The 22484-nt window shown below is 36.7% G+C and overlaps 1 protein-coding gene across 1 annotated transcript; it reads right to left on the minus strand.

Annotated features, from left to right (window-relative positions):
* Positions 1–2368: 2368 nt before the first annotated feature.
* Positions 2369–16427, minus strand: MRPS30 (mitochondrial ribosomal protein S30). The gene is made up of 5 exons (XM_003925875.4): positions 15795–16427; positions 13853–13998; positions 13103–13208; positions 11700–11876; positions 2369–10005 (listed from the first exon to the last, which is right to left on the minus strand). The coding sequence occupies exons 1-5, from the start codon at positions 16378–16380 to the stop codon at positions 9716–9718; spliced, it is 1305 nt and encodes a 434-aa protein (XP_003925924.2). The 5' UTR covers positions 16381–16427; the 3' UTR covers positions 2369–9715.
* Between the last annotated feature and the right edge of the window lie 6057 nt (positions 16428–22484).

A 22484-nucleotide genomic window follows, 5' to 3' on the forward strand; every position in this document is an offset into this window, starting at 1 on the left:
TCAAGCACAGAGGGAACTGAATATTTGGTGCAAGTGTTTCAGAGGATATTTGAGAACAGAATTTGTTTCACTTGATACTGAAATTTCCATTTATTCTAAAAGTTTATGAGTCTAGCCCAGAGGATATTGTTGTAGTGGAAAACAGTATGATAGAAAAGTATCACAACTGAGGAAATTCAGTGAAAGGGCAAGCTAACCCCCCTTAACTCTCCAGCTCTTTAAGAACATTATTATCTTGTCATTTGGAAAGTTTTAAAAAGAAGGCTAAAAAAAAGTGTTAACGGCAAATTACATCTGCAGTGAGAGGTTTAGAAGGAATGATTCATCATGTTAGGAGGGATTTAGAATATCTTCTTATCTTCTTATCCAATCCACTCAATGTGTCAGATGAAGAAACTAAATTCAAGAAAAATTTATTGGTCCTAAGTCACTTAGCGAATAACTAAAGCACGACTTCTATCTAGATTTTCAAATTCAACTGTCAAACTGATTTTAAAATTTGTTATATGTTCAGGTAACATGAAAATTAGACTTTTTTAGAATTGTTCTTTCAAATGGCATTTAAAACTCTAGGTATCAGGGTTTAAACAAAGTATACTTTACCAGAGGATAATTATATAGTTTTTTTTTTTTTTAACTTCTTTTAAGGCTTTCCAAATAGACAGAGCCTTTATTTTTCCGATTATGAATCATACCCAGGTGGTAAGATATGGAAATCTTACAAATATATTGGAAGTCAGCATTTAATCATCTGTGTACTTGTGAACTATTCCAACATTAAATATATTTACACCCACATTAGCTAATCTTATATAATTATCATGCTTGGGTTTTTCAATAATAGAAAAAAAGTTGTGATTCCTTTTCCCCCTGTAATGAGTGTGAACTTATTACGGAAATTTCATGTTTATGTATTTGTTAGTGTTTAATATTGCAATAATTTTATATTCAATTACCTAAAAAATACCCACAAGGACTGCTTATGGAATGCTGAAATTTTTAGTTCGGAATGTGATTATGAAATACAAATGTAAAAATCTTTATAGTATGGTCTCAAAAACAAAAAATAGCAACAAAAATCTGTAGATAAAAGATACATCAAAATGTTAACAGTATGAGATTATCTTCCCTACTGTTTTTCAAATTTTCTGTAACGATCATGTATTTTATAGCAATAACAAAAATCTTATATTTTAAAAATGAAAATGAAACTAAAATTATTTGAAAATCTAGTTTTCAGAACTAAATCATCCATTCTCCAACTGAAATGCATAAAATTCATTAGAACATAAGTTACTATTTGATATATACAAATAAATTCATCAATGTTGGCCAGGCACAGTGGCTCACACCTATAATCCTAGCACTTTGGGAGGCCCAGATGGGTAGATTGCTTGAGGGCAGGAGTTCAAGACCAGCCTAGCCAACAAGATGAAACCCCATCTCTACTAAAAAAAATACAAAAAATTAGCTAGGTGTGGTGGACGCCTATAATCCCAGCTACTGAGGAGGTTGAGGCAGGAGAATCACTTGACCCTGGGTGGCGGAGGTTGCAGTGAGTAGGGATCACTTTACTGCACTCCAGGCTGGGCAACGACTGCAAAACTCTGTCTAAAAAAATAAAATTCATAAATGTTACTGGATGCTTCTATAGAGCATTGTAAACAAATAGGCATATGTCCCCTTAAGTAGTCAGTGATAAGTAACTGAACATTCTCATAGAGCTCCAAATGAATAGGAATGCTGAATGTTGGCTGCTTTAATGTTAATGTAATACCTGGCATTAAGAAATTTACTCACCATATGCTTTTCTTTTCCTTCCCAGCTTCCTGTGCATCTATTTGAACGATGAAGAAAGTTTCTGGACTTTATCCAGCATGAACCCAGCTGGAAACTAATATGCAACTGATATGAACATTAAATTTACAATAGTTTATTTAAAAGGAGAAATATAATTACTTAGTTTATAGAAGACTTTATCAAGTTATAGGTAGCTTGGTTTTTCAAATTGCTGTTTTTGTCCAATTTTGCCAGTTGAAACTGGTCTTTCAGATACAGTAATGGTTTATTCCAAAGAAATCCTGTCAACGTTAAAGAGGTTTCCTCCAGTATAACTAAACCGAACAAAGACAGAATGCTTATGAGACAAACTAAAACTGGCTTTTGACCTGCAGTTATGTCATGCTGCTTTTTGAACATTAAAAATATATTTATTAAAATATATGCTTGTTCTAACAGCCCAAAACTGCAACTGCAATAAGGCCCAAAAGCAGACAGAATAGCAGGAGAGTTCCCACAAGAGATTACCCCAAACCAGCCTAAGATGGGACCAGTTGCGATTTCCGAGAAAGAAACACTAAACACAGAGTGGTAAGTCCAAAGCCTTTATTAGTAGTATATACATTGTTTGCTGCATTAATCCTCATGATTGACAGGGAGGAAAGAGACGTTCTAATCTAGATATGGGGAATCGGATTTGGAGTTTATATGGGGGCTTAAGGAGTCGGATTCAGAGTCAGAGCTAGTATTTACAGCTTTAGCAATGTTTGATGTTTTTGTGTTTCAGGCAGCAACCTAACAAGTTTATCAGTGCCTGGGAACACTCAAGGTGGCTTGGGTTCAAGTCTGTGGAAAACATGGCGCTGACACAGAGCGGTCAAAGCACTCTGTGTTTCTGAGTCAGAAAAAAAGAAAGCAGATGGAACAACACTAATTTGAAGTATATTTATAAATGTTACCCTCCCATGAGACAATACAATTTAAAAACAAACACCTATTTCTCAAAGAAAACTTTAGAGTGCTCAGAAATAAATATGATATGAGCACCTTGAAAATCTTGTGCAAAAAATAAAAGCAAGATAAATATTATGTGCGATTAATAGACATACATTTCTACTGGTTATCTACTGACATATTACCAATCCGCATTGAAAATATCTGCCGAGCAGCAAATTGTGCAAAGATCATTAAAAACAGTACCAGATTGGGTACCCATTGGTGTCCTGAATAAGTATGAAGAGGATTCCTAAATATCTAGTTTAATAATCCATTTCTTTCCCTAATACTGTCTTTATTTCAAAGGTCCTATATTCAATTAAAATATATCCTTATTTATCCTTTTCTCCACACTACTTCCATTGTTTCCCAGCATGGGTATATTTCAATCCCCCCTTATTGGTGATGGCAGAGTAATGGTGTCAAAGTTTACAAAGACATTAATTCTAAATATGTTTATTCTCACTTTCAGTTCAGTAATTCTCTCTTCAGTTGTCTTGTCAGCAGACTCGCTCTACAGGCTCTATAGGTTCCCTCTGGCAAGCTGCCATGCTGTAAGTTGTCCTAATGGAGAGGTCCGTGGGACAAGGAACTGAAGAATGCTTTCATCCAACAGCCAGGAAGCTACTAAGGTCCTCAGTCCAACAATCTGCTAGCAACTACATAAATCTGAACCAGATCCTTCCCTAGCTAAGCCTCTCCAGAGGAGACTCTGCCCAGATCAATCCTTTGACTGCAGCCTAAAGCAGAGAACCCACTTAAGCCATGCCTGGATACCTGACCAACAAAAACTATGAGATAATAAACGTGTGTTAAGTCAACAAGTTTGTAGCAATATGTTGTGCAGCAATAGGTAACTAATACATTTGGAGTTCTTAATTTTTACTGTTTAGTTTTTCTATTTTCAAATTTATATTTGGCTTTTTTTTTTTTTTTTACAAATCTGCAGTGACTTTTTTATAGTTTTCAATTCTATATGGAAATTTTCCATCTTCTATCTACTTGAATACAGTAAACATACTTAAAGTCTATCTCACAATGCAATTATTTGGTGCCGCTTTGGGTCTACTATTTCTGCTAGTTTTCATTCCGTCTTTCTCTTCCTGTGTCCAGGGTATGTGAAGTTATCGTATTTGAAAAAGTACCCAAACAATTTGAGGCCTAGCAAAATATTCTTCCTCCAGGTTTGTTATCTTTCAGGTTCCTAGGGGCATTAGAAATCTAAAGTCCAGCCCAACCAACATGGTGAAACTTCGTCTCTACTAAAACTACAAAAATTAGCCTGGTGTGGTGGTGTACGCCTGTAATCCCAGCTACTCAGGAGGCTGAAGCAGGAGAATCACTTGAACCCGGAAGGCAGTGAGCAGAGATCTCACCACTGCACTCCAGCCTGGGCAACAGGGCAAAACTCCGTCTCAAAAAACAAAGCAAAACACCACCACTAAAAAAAAAAAAAAAAAAAAAAAGAAAAAAAAGAAAGGAATCTAAGGTCACCTTAGTTTATTTCCAAAATCTCACAATTTTCTAAGCCATTTTGATGATTTTTTTTTTTTTAAAGTTCTGGGATACATGTGCAGAACATACAAGTTTATTACATAGGTATACATGCACCATGGTGGTTTGCTGTACTCATTAACCCGTCATGTACATTAGGTATTTCTATTATCCTTCTCCTACCCCCTCATCCCGACAGGCTCCAGTGTGTGATGTTCCCCTCCCTGTGTACATGTGTTCTCATTGTTCAACTCCCATTTATGAGTGAGAATATGTGGTATTTGGTTTACTGTCCCTGTGTTAGGTTCCTGAGATTGTTTCCAGCTTCACCCATGTCCCTGCAAAGGACATGATTTGATTTTAAGCCACACTGTATGTGAATGGTCTACTTCTGTTTTACCCTTATCCCTAAGATGCTGTCCTTCAGGGTCTCTAACCAAAGAATTTTACCAGACTCACAACCTTGGGGGTCCTATACTTTAACTATTGTCCTTCTAGTCTCCCAAGGCTATTAAAACATAACTCATGTTTTCAGCTCCTTCTTGGTTATCAAATCCCTCCTCCAGAGCAAAAGCAGACCCAAGTTCACCTTTTGGGATTTCCATTTTATTTAATATATCAGCCTGATAATCACCACCTTTCACAGTTGTTTGTTATATGTAGTCAGGTGTTAGACCAGGAAGATTGGACCAAACAATCTAGCAGAAAGTAGAAGCTGAAAGCAGAAGGTGAAGGGCTGTTGTTTCTTGATAAGTCACCTCACAGCTTATTAGCCAGCCTGTGTTTGAACCACTATTTGAGCACCTTCTATTCTAGTAAGGCCTCATCCCTGCAGAAGCATCCTAACCATTCTGCCTCAAATGGAGAGTGGGGTGTTATAAACAACCCAATTTACACTAGGAAAAACAAACAAACAAACAAACAAACAAACAAACAAACAAAGAAAAAAAACCCTAAATATTTTGTGTAATGTCCACATACTCTCTGGTTGCCAATTTTGGTTTGAGAGAAATGGACAAAATTTCTCCCAATCTCAGGCTCATACCTATAATCCCAGCACTTTGGGAAGCCAAGGCAAGCGGCTCACTTGAGTTCAGGAGTTCAAGACCAGCCTGGCCAACACGGTGAAACCCCAAACTACTAAAAATAGAAAAATTAGCCAGGTGTGGTGGCTCCCAGGAGGCTGAGGCAGGAAATTGCTTGAACCCAGGAGGTGAAGGCCACAGTGAGCCAAGATACACAGCACTTGAGCCTGAGCAACAGAGCGAGGCTCCATCCTTTAAAGAAAAAAAAAAATTTCTCCCAACCTTATAAGTAAACTGCCTAAACAAATCAGGATTCATTTTATCATTCATTTAGCAGAAGAGGAAGGTAACAGAAGTTCAAATATTTCGCCAGATAACTTTATCACCCTCCAACCCAAAGGCTAGAGTTTGGATTTAATTATCTCAAATGACCGGGAATCCTTTTGAACTGATGATTACCAAAATATCTCTTGTTAGAAAAGAGAGATTTCTAAAACCTAAAAAGTAATTTTAAAGGTAGAATTTTGCCAATAATAATACAAGTTCTTAACAGCTGTTTTGGCCTCAGGGGTCATAAACTAAGGGCCCCGGTAACAACACATTTAATAGAAATTAGTGAGGTAGGCCCAATGATGTGGGCCAAATAGAGAGGAGAAATGAGAAGTGGTGGGAACTGTGGCAAGTTGGAGAGAGTTATGTACAACTAAAGGGACTCAGTAGGTAATTCCTGCACCTGTCTACTGTAAACATGTAAGAACATAAACCTGTAGTTACCAAATCTTCCATTTTATCAAGAGAATCTGGTATAATGAATGTTCTATGACGCTCTTGTTAAAGATTGGCATTAATTAAAAAGCAAGACACTGCATAGGGTAACAACGAATGGCTTAAACAAAGCTCAGTTATCTCTGATGGCTCCTTTCAGTTTTAACTCCTGCCCACCTTCTTTATTAGTACTATTAATGACTGACAAAACTTCTTGAAAGGCCTCAAAAGATCCTAATAAAGTACTCATAACATAAATATTGTTATTTTTGTAAATAAAAGTCAGGTTTCATATTAACTGGAGACCCAAATAAATACTTTGTAAGCTGCTAACCCACATGTAAGCTTTCATTTTTCTAAGGTCAAGATAGCTTTTAGTAATTCAAACCAAGAATTAAAATCAAAACAAAACCTAGCTAGTTCACTTATAAAGCTTATTGACCATCTGGGGTGCATACTGCTGCAGTATGTATTTTTACGGCATGAATAAGGTCATCACATTAAACTTCAGACTTCTGCACAAACTATCATAGAAGACTCAAAAAGTCAATTTCAAGTGTCAAACTATTTACAAAAGTTTTACAAAGTGAAATGTGAAATTCTGTTGGATGGCAAAGAACACAAAACACAATCAAAATCTGAAAAAGAATTCATATTTCATACAGAGGAAAAGAACAGAAATGTGAGTGAGAAATGGAGATTAATCTGTACTAAAAAGAATGGCTTACAGGAGGGGTCCCCAACCCGATATAAGCCATAATCACAGACATGCTTATCTGTACAGTAACTGCTGCTGAATTCCAGTCTACCATGTGCTTATTATCCATCAAAATAGTAATCATATCTATACCTTTGAAATATCACCTGTAAATTCTTGCTCCTTTTGAAATCTCTTATTCTTCCCTGATTATTTTTTATTGCTATTGTTGTTTTTACAAAATCTGTTTACTAAACTTTGGGAAATAAAGGCCTTTCAGGCTGAAAAATTCAAACTGTCCAATCACGTATTGGCCAATATTAATGTTGTAAACCTGTAGGCCTCTTTATATCTCTCCATTCTTAATCTTCTCCACAGCAATTTTTCCAACTTGTGCCTTGCTCTTTTCTTTCTCCTGCCTCTATCCAAAGCCACAGTTTTACCAATTTCTATCACAGTAATTTTTACAACTATCCTATCATGTTTTATGTAAATTAACCTTACCTTTAAGCATTATACAATGTATGCTAAACATAATATAAAGCAAAACAGGCATAGTAATTTTAACTTTATTGGTTGTCTTGGTATATTTTGGCTACAATAAAAAAATTCCGTACACTAGGCGGCTTATAAACAGCAGAAATTTGTTTCTCACAGTTCTGGAGGCTAGAAAGCCCAACATTAAGGAACCTGCAGATTCAGTGTTTGGTGAGGATCTGTTCTCTGGCTCATAGATGGTGCCTTCTCACCATGTTCTCACAGAGTGTAAGGGGTGAAAAAGTTGCCTTGGATTCCATTTTTATAAGGGCACTAATTCCATTCACGAAGGTGCAGCACCCTGCTCCAGTCAGTCACCTTCCAAAAGGCCCTACCTCCTAATACGGTAGTCGTGGAGGGTTAGGATTTTAACAAAAATTTTTAAAAAACACAAATATTAAGACCTTAGTACTGGTCTACTAAAATATCCCATAAAAAAATCTAAAGCCCTCTTGCCTAATATCTAAGTTTTCAGTTTCCAGGGATGGGTAACCTAAAATACATGTATGATGAAACTTATGTAAATTTCTTTAAATAACATTTTCTTAAATAACAAATGTAATCATGAAATGCCTTTTCAAAAACAATATAATTTCATAATGAATTTGCTTATAATGAGTGGAATTTGATACATATTGATAGCTCCGTATTAGAAATCATTCGACTAGTTTCTTAAAATATTTTCTGATTATAAAAATAATGTTCTCACATTTGGGGGATAATTATAGAAATCTGATAATGAGGGGGGGAAAACTGTCCATAATCTTACGGACATGCAAATTATGTGAGACCTTACTGAGTAAAGTAAGTACAGAAAACTGTCCAGTGGAATTTGCTATGTAGGGACTAATGACTATCTATTTGAAAGCAGTTTCAGAAGGACCCAAATCAGATTATTGGTTATATACACCTCATGAAAATCAACTGAAAAATTATTGGCTTTAATGAACAACTTAAATTGGTCTTTTACAAAATATATAGCTATCAGTATCACCTATATAAATCCACTTTATAATTTGAAACAAAAAATTCCATTTCCAGTCACACAAAAATGTAGTCATACACAGGAAATGCATGGAGATAAAAGAAACTCTAAACTTTGCTGTGAAATATGAAAGGTAAAGAGGCCAGGCGCGGTGGCTCACGCCTGTAATCGCAGCACTTTGGGAGGCCAAGGTGGGTGGACCACTTGAGGTCGGGAGTTTGAGACCAGCCTAACCAACATGGTGAAACCCCATCTCCATTAAATACAAAAAATTAGCTGGGTGTAGTGGTGCATGCCTGTAATCCCAGCTACCTGGAAGGCTGAGGCAGGAGAATCGCTTGATCCCAAGAGGTGGAGGTTGCAGTCAGCTAAGACTGTGCCATTGCACTCCATCCTGGGGAACAAGAGCAAAAACTCCATCTCAAAAAAGAAAAAAAAAAAAAGATGCAAATAAATAAGATGTATCAGACCTCAAACTAAAAAAGGTTGACTACCTTAAATTCATTAACTCACATCCATTCAACAAGCATTTATTGATTTCTTATATGATTCTAGGCACTTGGAATGGATTAACTAATAAAGCATATAAACTTCAAACCTCGGAGTAATTTGATTTCAATGGGGTTATCACTTGTTTCACCATTATACTATCCTCTTAATGTTTTTTTCTTTTCTTTTAAAACCAAGATTGAGAATTCTATAAAGCCTTATTTTTCTCCTTTGAACAACCAATGTTCTTTATTAGCATTACTTCCTAACAGTAGTCCATTACTGAATTGATTAATTCAACCCTGCTGTAGTGGGTTCTTTTGTTTTTTTGAGACAGAGTCTTGCTCTGTCACATAGGCTGGAGTGCAGTGGCATAAGCTTGGTACTCTGCAAACTCCGCCTCCCTGGTTCCAGCACTTCTTCTGTCTCAGCCTCCTGAGTAGCTGGGATTACAGGCACACACTACCAGGCCAGACTAATTTTTGTATTTTTAATAGAGATGCGGTTTCGCGATGTTGCCCAGCCTGGTCTCGAACTCCTGGACTCAAGGAGTCCACCTTAGCCTTAGCCTCCCAAAGTGTTGAGATTACAGGCTTGAGCCAGTGCACCCAGCTGTAGTGGGTTCTTTTAATTACTGAACTCAGTATGTTAACATTTTATTTGGAATTTCTGCATTTATATTAAAATGTGCATTTAATAGTTCAATAACAATCTGTCTTATCAGTTAGCAACATACAAATACAATTATTTTGAAATCAACAAAAGGTACGCAAAATTCAATCTTTCAGTGATGAATCTGAGTAGAATAAGAGGTCTAATAACAGGTCGACATAAGAAATATTTGTCTCAAAAATCAATGTATTTAACATTTGACAGTTACAAATCTCATTATTACTGTTCCGTTAGTGACATTTAAATGTTCTCAAAGTTCTCAATCAAACACGATTTTTAGTTTTCCAACAGCTGTGATTTTTCTTCTTTTGGTCTATTCAGTAGAAAGTGAACTATTTGAAGTAGAACATCATCATTAAAACCTTTCACATCATTATCCTCAATTGTTTCATAAAGAGGCTTACTTTCCGTCCCCCAACATATATTTTTACGAGGGTTGTTTTGATCAGCTTGTTTAGTCAGTGCCAAAGTATTTAACTGGTAGCAGAAAAAGGAAAAGTATTTTCCATCTGTGATCACACCCTGGGAGACAAAAGGTCGAGTAACATCTGCTTCGCTCCAGAATCCTGTAGGAAAAAGTTATGCTGAAATTTACACAAAGACTATATTTTACCCAAACAAAACAAACACATTTGACATTAGAGGGTATCACAAACCTCCGACAACTTAGACACCTTATGTAACCAAATTCCTGAAGACCTCAAAGTTTCCTTATCATCTCCATTCTAACCCTGTATTTCATTTCTGCACAAATAATATTTTCCTCCCCTTCTAGTATGCTCAAACTCATGATTAATCTTTTTCAACAACGTCAGCCTTAACTTACTTCATCTGAGAGCAGCAAGCTCTATTTACACAAATGCCTTCTACATCTGGTACTATGATTACCCAACTACCAAGGCCAAGCAGTAACTTTATTTTTCCACACATATTTTATATCATCTTTAATAATGTGTATTATTATGTATAATATAAAATATTATATATAATACACATACCATAAAATATTATATAATACACATATTATTCATTGGAAAGAGCCAATGAATAATACTGTCAATATATGGAATTAATTTTATTATCAAAAGTACTTTATCTTTCAAAAATAAACAGTGCCATCCTAACATCTTCAAGCAGGTTACTTCTTACTTTGTCTTGTTCTGTCTACTCCTAGTCCCACTTTCTCTATTCAATTCTATTATAGAAATCTAAGTCAATTTTGAGTATAAGGTTAAAATAAGTATATATGTCAAAAAAAAAAAGATGAACCTAGTAATCAAATATGTAGTAAAATTCCTCCTGAATATTCACATAGTGTTGATCTACTTCATATTATATTACTTCAGGTTTTAGAATAAAATCCAAAAGTCCCACAATGAGCTCTAATAGTCCTGTTTAAAATACACCCTCTGGGTTCCTCTATCTCCTTCTACATCATTCTCCTTGTCCCACTCTTCATTACCCTTCATCATGTTGTTCCTAAATATTTCAAGCCTGTTCCCAACAAAGGGACTTTTACTTGCTGTTCCTCTTGCCTGGAAGTGTCTTCTCTCAGACGTGTGCATAGGAAGCTCCTTGCCATTCAGGTCTCAAGATATTTTTAGAGACCTTCCCTGAATGACTTTTTAAAACTAGGTTCTTCTCCATATCTCATTTATACCTGCACCTATAAATCATTCTACTCTTATGCTAAAGTATTTTCCCCATAGTATATTTCCCTGCTATTTATTAATATTACATGCTTCTTATCTTTGACCCTCCCACTGTAAGTTCTAAGAAAGCAGGATCCATTGCACTCAACACTGCATCTTCAACAGATACAGTGTATAGCATATAAAAAAGCAGTCGCTGTTTACTGAATGAATGAACAATCTCCTAATCCAAATCTGGATATGACCTTTAAATAAATTATATAGGATAGCCATTGATTTAATATAAATATTTAATCCACAAAACCATTTCCTTTTCTACCTGCAGAAAGCCATTATCACCTAGGAAGGGTTGACTTGGTTGGCTACAGTCCCTGAAATGCATGCAAAAGTACATTCGCACAAGAGATAGTCAATTACCTCAGTGTCAGATTTAAACTGTATAGTATTTAAATATAGATTTTAGAACAACTGTACTTTGTGCCAATGTGAAAGCTTTCAAAATACTAAGATTCAATCTATGTTTTAAGACAAAGAAAACAATTTTAACTATTAAATTCTTAGAATGTTACAAATACCTTCAAAGAAAATCCTGTAAAATTAGTTATTACCTTGATACATAGCTTGTGCTCCAGTCCAAGCAAAAAGGCTTGCAATAGCATTAGCTCTAAAAACAACTTCTATCTGATCAGCACAGTTTTGTCTCAAAAGCCTTTCTCTTCTTAATTTGTCAGGTAACAGATGAAACTGGGTGTGACCATAACAGCAAGGATCTGCAGTTTTTGAGCCTGAAGAGCAAAAAAACATTTCAGATGAAACAAACATGCAGAACATCTGGAGCACATGTTTTAGTATTTGAGCCCTTTTTCCCCTTCCTTATACATCATATTCTCAGTATTCTAAATACATAAGTGGTAATATTCGTTTACTTATATAGCTTATGGATTATAATAAAGTTAAATTTCACATGAAAGCATAATTCCTCAATCTGTTAGCGGTCATAAAGCCCATCGTAGCATGGAAGAAGTTGAAAGAATATATAGAAAACTTATTTAAAATTTCTATTACTTGTTTTCTCATATCCCTTAGTCATCATTAGCTTTGGTTGTCTCCTTGTCATATTAGCAAGAGAATACAACCACTTCAAGACTTTAAATCAGGCGTCCCCAAACTTTTTACACAGGGGGCCAGTTCACTGTCCCTCAGACCGTTGGAGGGCTGCCACATACTGTGCTGCTCTCACTGACCACAAATGAAAGAGCAGTGGGGGCTGGATAAACAGCCTCAGGGGGCCGCATGCACAGGCCGTAGTTTGGGGACGCCTGATTTAAATACATACTTTGCTCCTAATTTTTAAAAATGATTTTTATACTACTTTTCTAAGTAAAAATAATAAGTAGCAACGTTTCATGAAATGCTGAGATTCTTGATTTTAGTGGTAAAGTCTTTTCAACAAGAAGTTCCCTGCAAGTCACTCCCTAAGACCAGTGACTGAAAAGAGGTTGATAAAATAGGTCTCCAGGACTAGCATAAAACCTTTTTAAGAATTCTTCACATTGGGTAGGAATTAACAAAGGAAGAAAAAAATGGCAAAAGAATAAGCTGCATGAGGGAGGGCAGGTATCAGGCATTATGAATTGGTGAATTCCTGATCTTACCACCATGCATGGTACAAATATGACACTTTAAAAAGCCAACTGCTGTCTCAAGTCCAGTTCTAAAGATTTTTACTTTCAAAAAACACAAATTAATTTTCTATCTAATAAGTCAACAAAGCCTAATAACTGTTTTCTAAAGTTAAATACAGCTATTTCAGTGGAAACAAGTAAAATTTCAAATAATGAACCAAAACATTTTCTTTCCAATGTTTATGCATGTTGCAATAACCTGAGATGAACTGTATTGTTCAACTCTCCATCATCAAGAATTAATTCCTCATTGTAGTCAATACTCCAAATTTGCATAGGGCACTTTGAACACATTGATGGTACAATATGTCAAAAGAGAAACTTACCAACAAATATGTGGTTTTCATACTGCCGTTTGAATAATGGAAGTTTATCTGGCTTACATTTTATAGTGGGGATTTCTATAGGAACAGAATAATCCAATGGCACAAACTTAAAGAAAAAGAAAAGACATACTAAATTCACAGCAACATTAGTATGTATTTTACTCACACTCATTACATTTAAAAATCTTACCCATACATATTCATTTATATATTGTGCATAACACTTTACACTGTAAGGGCAGAGCTGAAAACTACAAGAGACTTACGGCCTGCACAGCCTAAAATATTAACTATCCAGATCTTTACAGTAAAAGTGTGACAACTCTTGACATGAAAGCATACACAATGCTCAAAAAATACTTGTTTTTCTCCAAAAGAACTGCAAATATGTAAAGTGACCCAGCAGATAAATGTTAAACTTCCCTGATTGATGACTGGCTAGTATACTTTAGTAAATTGTAATCATAAACTGTTTCAGAATTTTTGTATTAAGAGAAACATATAGATCTGTATGGTCCTGCAAAATGATGCCTTAACTTGTTATTGTTAAATGATTATTTGACCTTGGTAGAATATACCATAGCAGATTAAAAAGCTAAAATGACTTTCAGACATGATGTCTTCAAAAAGGAAACTGAAAGGCAAGAGATCTACCTAAAACATTTTACTCTACTAAGACTGTTACTTAATTTGCCTATGATATATCCTACATGAGGTATCAATAGATATATAAACGCAATAAATCTTTACCTCTGGGAGTTGCTTGGATATTCGAATCTGGCTGTTTGGTTTATCATCTATCTGGTATCGCAAGGAATCAATTCGACCTTTTCGATGACCACAAGGAATAATTTCTTCACCACGCACCCAGTAGAAGTGAACTGGGCGTTTATAATCTATCAAAAATATATTCAAGATTTTTTTTCATCTGATCATCTAAATAAATTTGGTTATTAGAACACTAAAGAATACCAACTGAGCAACAGATAAGAATGATTAAGGTAACAGACTGGGTTATGTGATAATTTAACTATTATGCCTTAAATATAACATTCAAACATTTATTGTCTACTTGTGCCATCATTACACTGAACATTAACAAGAATATCATTCATCATAAATAAAAATAGGGCTGTTTTAGGAACTACCAATTTAATTTTCAGAATAACTCCAAAAAGTACATATAGTTTTCATTATCTCCATTTTAAATAAGAGGAACCTGGGTCTTGACAAAGTTAAATAGTTTTTCTAGGCCACCAATCAGGAGTAATCGAAGTCCATGATGCTTTCCTCAAGATCACTTCTTTCTCAACTGAAGGCAAAAAAACAAGCACACGACAAGACTAGGCTGAGCACACATCTATAGTCCTAACATTACTTCAATAAATATTAAGTAAGACATCCACTTGGTAGAAGATATAAAATGATGAACGTGTCAGAAACAATGATATTTAAAATTCTCTCTCTGTTAATTATTTTTCATGTCCGCCTTGAACAGTTACATAGAAGCTGCTCATGTTTACTAGAAACTTGGAATGGGGGTTTGAAGTTTGATTCCCCCCCCACCCAATCTATTAGCTATAGGGTCTCAGGCAGACACAGAATTAACATTTCTATGCCTTAGTTTGCTTCGTCTTTTTTAATTTGCAAAACATTGTTACCTATTGTGAATGGTTATTGTGAGGATTAATAAATTGGCAGATATAAAATTAAGAACCGGGCCTAGCACATGAATACTGAGTAAACGTTTGATATCTTAGTTAATACTTCATTTCATCTTCACAATTCTACAACGAAAAACTACTACCGTAATTCTCAACTTGAAAACACGAAAAATTAAGCAAAAAAGAAGTTACTACTCAACCGTGTGACACATGGTCACACAGCTTTTTGGTGGAATAGCCAAATGGAAACCTGGCCTGCCCCATTCTCTAAGTGCCCTTTCTCTTCATCACCACTGCTCTTCCACTTGGCTGGACACTCACAAAGTAGAGTCAAGGACTGGAATCCTGGGGAGCTCAGGATGTCTTCAAAAAGGAAACTTGAAAGGCAAGAGATCCACCTGCAATATTTTATTCTACTAAGACTATTACTTAACTTGCCAATGCATTGGCTTCATTTATGTATCTCACAATACTTCTTTTATGTTTTAGTTCTAGAAATAGAAACTTACTTTTGAAAATACAGTACTAGCATGTTTTTCAGTATACTTGATTATATTTAAAAATTATGCAAGCATCACTCATGTGTCAGCTACTACGAATCTTTGGGAAAATAATTCCACATATTTATCTGTGCTAAATATAGATAATTTATTTAATGATATTTATTTTGAAAGGGGGTGTATTTTTACTTGGAAGTATTTTAACTGAGGAAGAAAAAAAGGGAAATAAAGCTATTAAAGAATGTGTTTAAATTTTGCCTTGTATGATATAGGCAAGTTAAGTATTAGTCTTAGTAGAATAAAATGGGCTGAAGAGCTGATTGGTTGGTGTTGGCACAGCCGCAAGCACCCAGTCTCCAGATTCCTAACAGTGACTGTAACGAAACCAGGCCACCCCAAACAGGAGCGAAAGGACTAGGAAAACATGAATGAAGCAGAGAGAGAGAAATGAAAAGGAGTAAAACTGCGGCGGAGTAACGCAGTACAATCCCCACCTCTCCCTTCCGCCCTGTGGGACCCAAGGCTCACCGAGGGTGGCGGCGGCCAGGAGCGGGTTGTGTGGGCTGAGAAGGCCCACGAGGGTTGCCACCAGCTGATCCAGGAAGGGCGAAATTATAAGCCCCCTCTCCTGGTGGCGGAATACGCGCGGCTTGCGCCGCAGGTAGAAGTGCTCCTGCAGCAGGCAGTCGCAGGCAGCCGCACGCAGCGCCGCGAGGTCCAATGCGGGCTCGGGCTCGCGCTGGGGATCCGCGGGGGCCGGGGGCAGACCCGAGAGGAACAAGGTCTTGGTGAAGTACTGGTACCAGCGGTCGGCGTTCAGCGCGAAGGTCTGTGGGTAAACCACGTACTTCATGAACTGCATCTTGGTGAGGATTTTCAGCTTTTCGTCTACCGACTCTGCAGCGTGCACGCTCGCCTGCCAGCGTTCGATCCGCCGCTGCCGTGCCGCCTTGCTGTGGGCTGTTAGGGAGGCCACAATCGGCGGGTACCGCGCGACAGGGGTTGCCGTGACATCTTGGCAGGTCGTTTCTGCAGCCGTGGCGGCATGAGCCGCGGTGTGCAATGAAAGCCTCGAATTGCGGAGCAAAGGCCTCCAACACCTGGCCGCCGCCATCTTTGTCCGCGGTTCCGGACCCAGAGGTCAACTTAAGCAATTGTCCCTGCACTCTTGCCGTAGGGACCAATCGGAAAGCGGGATCTGAGCCTGGCTAGGAAAGGCCAGTTCTCAGTGGGCGTGGGTTATCGTGCATCATTCATGGCGTAGCCAATCATATTACCTCTCCAGTCGCGGTTTCTAGCGTTTGTAGCTGGAAGGAAGAACTTGTGTGTTTAGGTCTTCCGCTAGGAGGACATGCTGCCACCTAGGTTGCTTGCGGGAGGTTGCTTGTAGGACTAGGGCAACCTCCCTCGCCAGGAACGTCGTGCAGGAAAATGGCAAGTCCTTGGTTAAATCTATTGTTTTCATTTAGATATCTCACAACACTTGTTTTGTGTTTTAGTTCTAGGAATAGAAACTTACTTTTGAAAATACAGTACTAGCATGTTTTTTCAGTATACTTATTATATTTAAAAATTATGCAAACATCACTCTTGTGTGAGCTACTATTAATCTTTGGGAAAAATAATTCCACATATTTATCTGTGCTGAATACAGATAATTTGTTTAATGATATTTATTTTGAAAATGGGTGTATTTTTATTTGGATTTAACTGGGAAAGAAAGAAAAGGGAAATAAAACTATTAAAGAATTGTGTTTAAATTTTACCTTGTATTAAAACCTGTTATAAATTCAATATGAATTGTTCTTAGTAGTCTGTGAGCCCTGGCCTAGCCCTGGCTGTGGCTCACGCCTGTAATCCCAACACTTTGGGAGGCTGAGGCGGGTGGATTGCCTTAGGTGAGGAGTTCAAGACCAGCCTGCCCAACATAGTGAAACATCATCTCTACTAAAAATACAAAAAATTAGCTGGACGTGGTGGTGGGTGCGTGTAATCCCAGGTACTCAGGAGGCTGAGGTAGGAGAATAGCTTGAACTTGGGAGGCAGAGGTTGCAGTGAGCCGAGACCCTGCCATTGCACTCTAGCCTGGGCAACAGGGCAAGACTGTATCAAAAAATAAATAAATAAGGTTTAATTTTTAATCTTCAGCAACAAATCAATACCCGTGCATAATGGATGCTCACTAAATATCTGCTTAAAAAATATATCACCAAAATATCATCTTATTTCAGGTAATCTAATTTATTGATTCACTCTTCTATAATTAGGAACTAGAATATTAATTTGGATTTATTGTAATAATTTTTCAGGGCATTAAAACCCAGATGGTACAGTTTAACTTTGAAATTGTGAGTCTATTAAACTGACCTTTAGAAATAAAATACTTTAGTTTCATTTCAGACGTATTGTAAGAAGTTGCTAGCAGATCTAAACTATCCTTTTGATATTATTATTATTATTATTATTATTATTGAGACAGAGTCTCACTCTGCTGCCAGGCGCCAGGCTGGAGTGCAGTGGCGCAATCTCGGCTCACTGCAATCTCCGCCTCCTGGGTTCAAGCAATTCTCCTGCCTCAGCCTCCCGAGTAACTGGGACTCCAGGCGTGCGCCATCACGCCCAGCTAATTTTTGTATTTTTTAGTAGAGACCAGGTTTCACCATGTTGGTCAGGATGGCCTTTCGATATTATTAACAAAAGAAGGACATAATGACTTGAGATCTTTAAGCTGATATTCAGTATTTAAGGAATAAAAGAGGTGCTCAATGTTATTGAAGTCAAAGTGACAGTTTTTTCTGTAAATAAGTAATAAATATGCTGTTTGAGAATGTATCATAGAAATCCTAGGTCAATATTCTTTAAATTCTGACAGTATTACAGCATAGATTTTAGGATTAGAAATTAGAGCTAGAGACCAATTAACACCAAAGGACATAATCCTGTCAGAAAGTGCCTATATTGTTTTTTTGTGAGTGATTCAAAATAACTTCCATTGATTCAATACTTACTGATTATCAATATTATGAACCAAGGAGGGAGGCTGTGGTAAAGAGTATACTTAGTGAAGGATAGAGTAGTCTGGGCCATAGGAAAGGTGGGGTAAGGCTAGCAATGAGCAAAACAGCCTACTGATGAGAAAGGACCAAGTCAGAGCCATGGAAAGAAGACTTTCTAATATGATCCAAAACTTTTATATTCAAAACAAGGAAAAAGACATAAAGCCGAAGTTACACAGCATGGTAGGGGCAGTATTGGGACTGGAACCCAGGCTGCTGGCCTCTCAGTCAGTTTTACTTAATGAATTTTATTGAGCGCCTTTTATATGTTAGGCAGTGATCTAAGTGCTCAGGATACTTAGTGATCCAAGCAGACAAAAGCTTGTACTCTAACAGGAAGACAGACAATAAAATATAATCATAGTAGTAAATTATATGATGTGTTAGAAGGGGATATGTGCACGGGAAAAAAAAAAAGCTGGAAAAGTGAAGATCATCAGTGTGGTGTATTTGGTGGGGGTGGGGGAAGGTGAGGAGTGTTGTTTGCAATGCTTATAGAAAAGATGACATTCTTCTAGCAAAAGGTTTGAAGGAAGTGAGGAGTGAACCATACCAGTATCAATGAACGCTGTTTTAGAAAGAGCAGCTAGTACAGGCCCATGAGATGGAAACATGCCTGGTAGGCTCAAGAACTCAGTAATTGGCCAGTGTGATTGAAAGGAATGATGGGTGAGGAACCTACTAGGAAATGAGGCTAGAAAGGAAAAGAGCCAGAAACTAAAGCCTCCTGAAGGCAATTATTAGAACTCTTGACTATTACTCTGAGAAGACTGGAGTGCCATTGGAGGGTTCTACTCAGAAGATTGTCATGGTGTGCTTAGGTTTTTAAAAGAATTTCTCAGCATATTAGTTGGTTTGGGCTTCCACAACCAAATGCTACATACCGGGTGGCTTAAACAACACATATTTATTTTCTCATAGTTCTGGAAGATAGAAGACCAAGATGACCATGCCAGTATGGTCAGAATCTGATGAGGGCTTTCTTCCTGGCTTGCAGACAGCCACCTTCTCCCTGTGTCCTCATGAGGTGGAGAGAAAACAATCTCTTTGGTGTCTCTTCTCATAAGGGCTGCTAGTTGGCTATTTTTTTTTTAATTATTTTTGATCATATGCTAAAGAAGGGGTCAATTATGAGTTTTTCAAGAAAGGGGTAGGGAATTCCCAGAACCAAGGGTTCCTACCCTTTTCAGAGTATCTAGTTTTATTTCTGGGAATTGCCATAGCATCTGTAAACTGTAATGGTACTTCTGGGCGTTTCTATTGGCATGCTAATGCATTATAATTACAGTATAATGAGAAGGGAGGACAGCTAGACTTTGCTTTCATCACCATCTTGATTCTGGCTGGTTTCTGCTAGTTTCTTTACACATCTTGTTTTATCAGTGTGACCTGTTCTTGAGAAACAAGTCCTAACAAACTCCTATCTCAATTTGTATGTGGATATGTATACATTTGATGTTTGATAATATTGATAATCAGTATTGATAATCAGGAATTAACTCTAAAATAGCAGTATAGGCTCAGTATGACTATATGTTATTTTGCTAGGTTTCATATGGTTCAGCATTAACTACATGCTGATTTTTAGTAAAATATTGGTCTCAAATTTTACTTTTGTATATCTTTTGAGTATATAAATAAGATGCCCCTTCCAACCGTCCTTTTAATTCTGGCTACCACAAGTACATTGCCTCTGACCAGCAGCACAATGATGTTGGAACTTGTGTCAGAAGAATCATATTCGTCTCTTAGCTCCGTCTACTTTTTTCACTTTTATAACCTAAACCATGTCCCACTTTGCCAATATACAATTCAGGATAAAGTCTTTGATGTCACACTGACTATTGTCTAATGGAGAGCATTCAGATTCACAAACTCTCTTCCACTTTAAAGGCAATCTATATTAATGACACTCACATATTGACCAATTTTCTTTTCTGTACTGTGTTATTTTTCTACCTTATACTAAAGGAAGCTTAAGAAATAACACCTAAAATCTCCTCTTTCTGAATTTGGGTTGATTCCTTTTCTCCAATTGTAATATTTCAATTGTCAAGTGATTTTCTAGCTTAACACATATTCCACCTACTTGTCTTTCCTCCCACATGCATTTTTACTTTTCTAGTAGAATTTCAAGTGTTAATTCAGCTGAACATTTGAAAGAGCCTTGTAGGCCATGTTCTCTTTGAGTGCACATTCATCTTCCTATTACTTTTAACAAGAAGCATAGATATTGAAATATTCTGCTATGAAGTAGATAATGATGGGAAATACAGGGAATTGAATCTTTGAGAAATAAAAGATTAGAAAAAATATTATTCTTTTTTTCCTGCCATTTATTCATGCATATCATAATTCAGTTAGAGATATTAGAAAGGGGTAGAAAAATTTAGAATAGGAAATATTCACCCAGTATGACATTAATTAAAGAGCATATTTTCTTATGAATATTCCACTTGAATACATTTTAATAACAGTTTGACATTTTGAAACATTTCTAGCTTGTGTTGTACTCAGTTAAGTAGATTTAACCCAGAAGTAAATCAAGAGAAAGGATGTCTTTTGGATAAAATAAGCTGTCTTTCAAACATCTAGCCTGACCTCTGGTTGCTGGAACCTACTGCACTGATACAACTCTGTACTCTCTCAGTACAGAGAGAGTACACTTGCTGGGACCCTATGAGATAAACAGGGGTGGCCTCCCACAGGGAATGATCACTCTCTTGTTGTCACATGGAATATCTTCTAGAGCATTCCCATTCATAACTCTGTGAATGTGTGCTCAGTGTGTTTCAGCGTGACAAAAAGCTCCTTACCTAAAATGGTCCCATTCCTTCTCCCTAGTTTTAAAATTCTTCCCCGAGAAAAGTCCTTACTTTTCTGTCTCCAGAAATTCCTGTTGAAATTCAGATGTCTCTAGAATATAAATACCTTGATCACCAACCATTAGACTTTGTAATGACTCTTGGTTTTAAAGGTAGTTACATAAATAAATTATCTTAAATAATAAATGAAAATTATAGGAACTACTGCCAGTTTCTGATGTAGTACCAAGTCCTTTTCTACAAAAGTGGTTTCTTAATTAAGATCCCCAGTTTTTGTTTTTGTTTTTAATAAACCCCTCCCATTATTTACCATCTATGATTTCCATTTTTGGTTTACTTAATGTGAAACTAGAGCTACATTTACTAAGCAATATGAATACAGATTTTTTTTTCTTGACCGTTGTATCTTTCTCTCCTCTTGCTCTCATATTTCACCATAATCTCAGACCCATCTAATTCAACAGCTCACACTTCTCAGTTTTTTTTTAAAGCTTAGTTTACATAATTTTAAAGCTTGCTTTTCTTTCTTTTTAAACTCATTCTTTATCATTTTAAGTTATTTTAGCTAAATTACCTTCTTCAATAAGAAATGAAGTTGATATGATAAGTTTGAGGAGAAATTGATAAGCACATCTGGGCAGTGGAAACAGAGGTACTTTGTGTTTGCTCTATATTGTACTATTGGTGCCCCACATTAGCCTAAAACATGACTGCAGGAGACCCCAAATTATACCTCTTTAGCACATTGATTATTTTGAGCTGGCTATTTTGAGAAACTGCAGGCACAGGACTAACTTTGAAAAGTTACCCTTTTGTGAGAGAAATTGACATCTATAAAGGAAATTGCACTTGTAAGAATGTCTCCCTTTCTCTGCACCAGGAAGAAAGGAATGAAAAAATGGGGAAGGATTAGACTTAATCTGCATAACAAATATTACCTTTGTGCTTTTCCTGGCCATCTGTCCATAGATGGGTTTTTGTGGGTTTCCCCCACACCCTTCTTTCTTTGTGTTTCAGCAAATGAAATCTAAGCATGAAGTTTAAACCCTTTCTTTGAGACCTATGCTAGAAATTGACTTATTTATCTGGGTTTTCTCTCATATGTTTCTGCATATGTATGTTTAAAAAACTTGCTTGTTTTTCTCTTTGTGAACCCTGAATATCTGAGACAGGTATGAGTTAATTTAGAGAGTTTATTTTACCATGGTTGAGGATGCATGCCTTGAAACAGCCTCAGGAGGTCCTGATAAAATATGTCCAAGGTGACCAGAGTGTCAGAGGCATTTGAACCAGAGTGACTCCATCTTGAATGAGGGCGGGGAAAATGAGGCCAGAAT

This window comes from Saimiri boliviensis, chromosome 1 (genome assembly GCF_048565385.1).
Source record: "Saimiri boliviensis isolate mSaiBol1 chromosome 1, mSaiBol1.pri, whole genome shotgun sequence".
Lineage (NCBI taxonomy): Eukaryota > Metazoa > Chordata > Mammalia > Primates > Cebidae > Saimiri > Saimiri boliviensis.